General features: G+C 57.1%; 1 protein-coding gene across 12 annotated transcripts in view; it reads left to right on the forward strand.

The window, feature by feature from the left end:
* Window positions 1-2861, forward strand: part of PHF21A (PHD finger protein 21A) — a 212722-nt gene extending 209861 nt beyond the window's left edge. For all 12 annotated transcript variants that reach the window (XM_045291077.1, XM_045291079.1, XM_045291085.1 and 9 more), the window contains 3 exons: window positions 387-462; window positions 797-900; window positions 2322-2861. In XM_045291077.1, coding sequence (XP_045147012.1) covers window positions 387-462; window positions 797-900; window positions 2322-2573 — 432 coding nt within the window. In that variant the 3' untranslated portion in view covers window positions 2574-2861. The remainder of the gene's footprint in view (window positions 1-386; window positions 463-796; window positions 901-2321) is intronic.
* The last annotated feature ends 4228 nt before the right edge of the window (window positions 2862-7089 follow it).

Raw genomic sequence — 7089 nt, forward strand, 5'->3', positions numbered from 1 at the left:
AGGAAGGTAGAAAGCCACAGTTGAGGCAGGCAGCCCACCGCAGGGTCCAGGTGAAAGGCCAGTGGCTGCTGTCGTCATGCTGGCTGGTGGCTCAGGCTTTTGGGAGGGGCTGGGGTTATGTGGCACCTGTGGAGGCTCAGACAAGCCCCAGCCTCTTCTAAGCCAGTGTTCAAGTGGCTTGGATCTTGCTGCTTAGAGCCTCCCCCTCCCAGGCTGATACCTAGAGCTCTGTAGCCAAGAAACGATGGATCAGGGTTCTACACCATGACCGCAGTTAAGCCCTTCCGTTCTGTCCGCCGTTAGCGGAAGACAGAGTTGACGGCTGTGTACACAGGGGAGGTAGGTTCACACCCCCTTGTCAAGGTCACGCTCTAAAATCTTTTCAGATGCTGAAGAAGGAAGAAGCAATTCCATGGCCTGGGACTTTAGCAATTGTTCATTCCTATATCGCCTACAAAGCAGGTAAAGAATCGCCCATGCCCCTGTCTATGTAAGCCTCCCATGGATGGAAAGCCATGTTTGTTTGGTTTTCAAATGGAGATTCAAAGTGATCTTCTTAGTGAAGCGGTCAGCTCACATACCACTTTGGGGTGGGAGGGTTGGACACACAGGAGGGCGCAGAGCCCCCCACACCCTAAGAGTTCCCCTAGCAGACTGATCCCTAGAGAAAGGGTGGGAGGTCCTGCTCGCCGGCTGGGGGACTCAGGAGTTTTCGGAGAGACCTTCTTGGGTAAACATTCTAAGCACAGTGGCCCTTCTACCAGATTGACTGCTAAAAACTGCCTGCTCTTTTCAGCAAAAGAGGAAGAGAAACAGAAGTTACTTAAATGGAGTTCAGATTTAAAACAAGAACGAGAACAACTGGAGCAGAAGGTGAAACAGCTCAGCAGCTCTATAAGTGTAAGTACCCTTGGGCCTTCAGTAGTGGACACACGGTCAAGGAGACGCGTGCTGGTAGAGCTTTCCAGGAAGGGTAGTGCACACAGCTAAGCACTTGACCTCCAGCCCAGAAGTGCCTCAGAAGAAAGGCCAGGCCGTCTGCTTCTAGACGATCACACACCCTTGAGAAGCCCATGGAGGGCCCTTCTCTCGCCCCCTGGAGTCGTCCTGCATCAGGTTGACTCCACAGCCACTGCTTTGTAGTGCTGTTGACTCCACAGGACAGTGTGTTGCTCCCAGACTGGCAGGGATCCTTCAGCATCCTGCCTGGATGGGCAGATGCCGCGTTCACTTTCTCGTTAGAGTTTGCCCCTCGGGCAGGGAGCAGGTTGGTATGTATTTATATGGTCCAAGCCCTCAGACACCCTCTGGCTTTGCTCCTGAGACAGCATTTTCAGTCTCTGCCGTCCTTATTTCAGTCCCCTTTAGCTGCCACCCCAGGTGTTTCCCACAGGGGTCGGGAGGAGCATAGAGCCTCACCTGATGGTTGGCTGATACAGCAGCCCCCTCACCTGGTTCCTATCGGGTCCATCCGCCTGACCCACCCCACCCTTTTCCCGGGTTTCCTGACCATCAGAGGAGAAAAGGGCTTTCTAGAGACGACTACTGGAAGTAAACACTTCCCAGCCCGCTTGCCCAGGTGCTCGAGGGTTGAATTGATAGCAAGCACCCACGGGCACTTCCTCATAGAAGTGAGCTTTTTTCCTACGGAACAGCCACCCTTGTTGCAATGAGGCAGCCTCCGCCCTCACAGGCACCAGCGGGTGGGGTCCTCTGGACTCGAGGGTAGCTGGCCACTCACCTGCTCCCTGGCTTGTAGCTGTAGCATCTCTCTGTGCAAGGCAGAAGTTGGCAGCTGTGAGAGGTGCCAGGACAAGGCCCAAGCGCAAGGGTTCTGTCGGCTGCAGTCCTTCAGCCTTGGGCTGACCCCGTGGACCCTGAGCAGCACTGGCCTGCTGCTACAGTCTCATGGACCAGATGAGCTCAGAGGGCCGCCCATGAACCCCTTCAGGGACTCAGGCCAATCCTCAAGGGCCCTTGTAGCAGAAAGCAGCACAGGGAAACGTGCCCAAACTGGCCTGAAGGTGGCTGTGGGAGCAGGTCTCTTTCCTTTTCTATTACTGCTAATGCCCTTCCTTCTGTACTAGCACAATGGGTTATGAGCATTCTAAGTCCTGCCTGGTACCTGGTGGAGCTGGCTTTGAACTGTCCACTTGCCCGGGCTACCCACTCATTGCTTTGAGGTGGGCTGTGCATAGCTAGCAGGGGTCCTGCACCAGGAGGGAGACGACAGCACCCACCCCACTCCCACCCCTCCCCGGGCTGCCAGACCTGCTGGGAAGCAGTGGGCGCTAGAGTGCCCCCCCCCTTTTTTGCCATAGAAATGCATGGAAATGAAGAACACCATCCTGGCCAGGCAGAAGGAAATGCACGGCTCCCTGGAGAAGGTAAAGCAGCTGATCCGCCTCATCCATGGCATCGACCTCTCCAGACCCGTGGACTCTGAGGCCACTGTGGGGGCCATCGCCAATGGCCCGGACTGCACGCCCCCTGCCAATGCCGCCACGCCGGCGCCCTCGCCCTCCTCCCAGAGCTGCACAGTGAACTGTAACCCCGGGGAAGAGACTAAATAACAGAGCCCCGCAGGGAGAGGCCGCGGGATCCCGGCGGCCAGAGGAGCGATGCTGACGACTAGAGAAGCGAAGCCAGACTTCTTCTGGAAAGTACAGAATGCTTTTGGCTCTTTGGTTCCAGAGAGAGAGAGAAGATGCTTGTGCCAGGAGGCACCAGTTTGCCAATTGATCCTTCTTATTCTGTGTGTACATGCAAAGATTGGACCATGTTACATGAAATAGTGCCAGCTGGAGGTTCTGTGCCAGCACCATGCCAAGTGAAATAATATACTTACTCTCTCGATTATACACCAGTGTGTGCCTGCAGCAGCCTCCACAGCCACAACGGGTTTGCTTTGGTTACCCTTGGGCGGGGGGCGGGCCGGGCCCAGGGGTGGGGGGCAGGTTTCAGACCCTGTTTGCCGAGCCGTCGGTTGAGGTAGAGAAGACAAGTCCAAAGAGCGCGTGGGCTTTCCTGTTTCTAAACGTTCACTACGATAAAACCAAAAAGAGGAAACCGAAATCTCACCGACCGGTGCCCAGAAGAGGGGCGGGGAGGGGCAGGCGGGAGGGGCCGGGGCGGGAGAGTATATCACATAAGCAGTATTTAATATTGTCTGGAGGTGGGGGGTGGCGAGTGCGACCAGAGGTGCACCCCAAGGGTGGCCCCTAGGTCTTCTCCCAGAGCTCGCCGCCCGCCGCCCCCGCCGGGGGTGCCCCCCACGCCGGAAGCCGAGCGCCCGCCGCAGCCCCTTCCCTCCTCTGGTGGCCGGGTGGGCACGCAGCCCCGTGGACCACCGGCCACCCAGAGAACCAGCAGAGCGGGCTGCCCCGGCCCGGCGGGGGGAAGGGGCGTGGCGAGGAAGGAGAGAAGGCGGGTCAGGGCTTTGACTGGAAAACTAGCTCCGCCCCTTGCTATATTTATCAGGAGAGCAGCTCCGTGCGGGCCAAGCCGCCCCAGGTGTGTGTGAACTGAATGGAGACGTTTTCTTTCCCCTCTGGTTTCGTTCTGCACCCCCACTTTTTTTCTTTTAGACAAGGTTTTATTTTGTTGTTCATTTTACTTTTCTTTTTCGGTAACAAAAACTAAACTAAGGACTAGCGGAGCTGTTTCCAGGCTGACAGCCCAGTTGCGGGTAGTTGAGACCCTGCATGGTAGAGTAGGAACCTAGTGTCAGTGAGGTCCAGTGAGTCTTTGTGAGTCCTGTGTCATCGTTTGGGGCACTGTTTTTTTATGCAAGGGCAAACTCTTTGTATCTGGGGGAAATCAACAACAACTTTTTTTTTAATTAAAAAGGAAAATAAAAGATATTGAGGTCTTCCTAGTGTTACTTAAATTAAGATCAAGGTAAGAAACATTGTAAAAAAAATTACAAAAGTGCTATTTGTTTCCTAAAAACAGTGATTTCTATTAAAAAGGTGTCAGAACTGGAGAAAACGCTGTGTAGTTATAATTTTTTAGCACAGAACCTGCTGATCATGGTGACATTTTGCTGTGTTTGTGTCTCAAGACTGGTGGGCTAGTCTCCATGGTTTCTGTCCTAGAGACGGGCTGCAGCCCCCCTCCCTCCTCAGAACAGTCTGCCCTCTCTTCTTGGTGCAGGGATCTTGTCAGTGCCCCACCCCCACCCCCACCCTCGGTTCTGAAGCCCTAGTGCAAGGGTGGTGTCAGAGCCCACCCCGTGGCTGCTTGAGCAAGGGCTGGTGCCTCCTAAGATCTCTTCCCTTGGTGCTGCTCTCTGCCTTTCAGCCACCAGCATTGTGAGCCTGGGGGACAGCTTGGATGGTGACGGTGACCAGAGTGCCTGTGTACCTGGTCTCGTGGGGGAGGGGAGGGGAGGGCCAGGCCCATGGTGCTTAGAAGGAACAGAGGAGGCCCAGTTGTCTCCTGGGGACCCGGTGTGTCTCAGCTCAAGGGTGGTCTTGATGGCGGGCTTACCTTTGAAGAGAGGTCCAAATCTCCAGCCACATCCTTTGCCCGCTGGCTCCTGGGCTCCAGAAAGGGGCTCCACTCCAGTTCTCCCACCGGCAGCTTCCTGGGGGGAAAGGGGGAGACCCCTGTGCCCGATCTCTCTGCTAGCCTCGCCTTGGCTTGTGGCAGCCGCCTTCCTTCATGAGAAGAACAGGGTTCTGGAAGCATCTTGCCTTGTGGGCAGGCAGTAGCTTGTATTGGGTGGCTGCCCAGGCTAGACCTAGCCTTTGCCCATCTCATTCCCCTGGCTGACAGGAAGCAGTGGCTCTGCTCCCCAAACCTACCCCCCCACCGCCACCTCAGCATGACAGAGCCTCGGGTCCCATTCACTTCTCCCCCCACCTAGTTGGGCCCAGAGACAAAGATGGATCCTGAAAGCAAACAACAGAACAGGGCCGTTTCTGGAGGGAAACACGCCCCATCCATTCCCGCCAATTCTGTCCCTCCTCCTCGGTTGGCATGAGAGAGGGAGTTAGGAGTTCAGCCGCACAGGCCTCTGAGCCTGGCCCTAACTGCCAGGTCAAACAGAGGGACCCCCTCGCCATCAGAAGCCAGGTGCTGTCTGGGAGGTGCCTGGGCTAGCTGGGGGAGGAGTTGGAGGCCTGCTGGGTGCTGTCTGGGCCTGTCAGCCGAGGGTTGCTCCGCAGGCTCCATGCCTTCCTGACAGACGTCGGATAGCTGTCGTCACCAGAGGCCTTTCTGCTCCCAGAAAAGCTGCTTCTGGGGTCTCTGGCGGCACAAGGCTGACTAGGTGCTGACTACTGCCGTGAGCAGTCAGAGTCCAGCTGGGCAAGAGGGGGGGGGGGAGTCTCCTCCAAGTGCGGAGCTGGGATTTTCCGACTCAGCTGACACCGAGTACAAGGTGCAGCCCTGCCCCTGCCCCAAGTCCTCCGTTCCTTTATTCCTATTTCTATCCCCAGGCTGCAAAGATAAGGTGGCATGCTCCATGTCCTGCTCCATCACTGTCCACCCAGGCCCGGCTGCGACCCTCCTTCCCCTCCCTGCCCACCACAACACCTCCCCCCACACACACACCCACTGAGTCCACTCAGGTCGCCCCCAGCCTCCTCCTCCTCCTCCACCCTGCTGCTGCTTTCTCAAAGCCCAGGATGTAGCTGCTCTTTCAGGTACCTCTGGGGACTCCCCCGCTGGTGGCGCAGACTGACAACCAGCCAAAAAGGCCGGCAGTCTGAATGCATCCAGAGGCCCTTCAGAAGCCAAGCCTGGCTTCTCCAAGGTCACCTCCTTTGTTCAGACCCCTCTGTGCACATGGGGTGCCCAGGGGTCAGAACCGGACTCAGTGTCTGGTGCCGCCGGTGCCGGTCTGAGACCAGCAGGCTCCTTCAGGCTTGGGAGATGGGGAAGGGTGCCCACAGGGCCTTGACTAGGAGTCCCTCTCCTGCGTGTAGCGGGTCAGGTGCCAGGCCCTGGAGGCAGTGAGGTCATGCTGTTCTCATCTCATCACTCTTGCCGCCTGCAGGCCCTTCTGTGTGCCGCCTGCCCAGTCTTGTCTCGCCTCGGCAGAGCTCGCCCCTTCTGATTCTCTTCCTGCCAGGCCCATCTGCCGGCTGTACTGCCTCCGGCTCCCCTGCACGGGGCTTTGCGTGCCATCCCAGTGCCCCTTCCTGGCCCGCCCTCCGCCTGCGTCTCCCACCCTCAAGTTCTTGGCGAGAGCTCACAGGCCTTGGTGGTGGCTGCACAGGCCCTGTGCGGACCCTCCTCAGCCAAGTGGAGGGAGCATGCCCGGGGGGCACACCCCTTGCCCCCAGTCTGCTGGCACTCTGACATCGTTCCCTTTGCTTCCTTTCAGAGTGTGGTCATGGTTTCTGTCTAAAGGGCTTAATTAAGGAGGCAAGGGCTCGCTCGGGGGGGTCATGAGCCCAATGGGGCAGGCTTTTGAAGCCCTGGGTTTCCAGGTTCTGTGGTTGATGGTGGATGAGGCAGTTCAGATCTGGGTAAGCTTCTGACGGGGCCTCCGCACACGCCTCAGCTGGGCACACTCTGCAGGAAACAGGCGCCTCCTCACCTCACTTGCAGCCTGTCCTCTCCCAGGAGCCAGTGGGGGGGGGACCCCTGGGAAGATCCCTCCTTGACCCTCACACCAGCTAAGTGATGGGGGCAAGCCGAGGGTACCCTCTTCCGAGAGCCAGACTGAGAACTCTTAAATCTAGCCCTTGTCCAGGGTGGGCAAGACTCAGATGGCATTCCACCCAGCAGGCGATCCTCCCTGGGGACGCCATCCTCCCGCACAGCAGCCTTGGAGCCCTGTCCTCCCGCGCCCAGGGCTAGCTGCGGTCAGGCAGGGCAGGACTGGTCCGAGGTCATCCAGCCCCAACCCTGTCTCTTGTCCATGCCCTTTGTGATTTCAGTCTTGGTAGAACTTGTATTTCGAGTTTTGTGCTTCAAAGTTTTTGTTTTTGTTTGTTTGTTTTTTGTTTTGAGGGGGCGGGAGGGGTACAGAGCAGCTGATCAATTTGTATTTATTTATTTTAACATTTTACTAAATAAAGCCAGATAAAGTCTGTTGGCCTCATAGTGTTGGGTTTGGGGCAAGGGAGGGCGGGG

This window comes from Echinops telfairi, unplaced genomic scaffold (genome assembly GCF_000313985.2).
Source record: "Echinops telfairi isolate 266 unplaced genomic scaffold, ASM31398v2 ScPeMD7_60;HRSCAF=208, whole genome shotgun sequence".
NCBI lineage: Eukaryota > Metazoa > Chordata > Mammalia > Afrosoricida > Tenrecidae > Echinops > Echinops telfairi.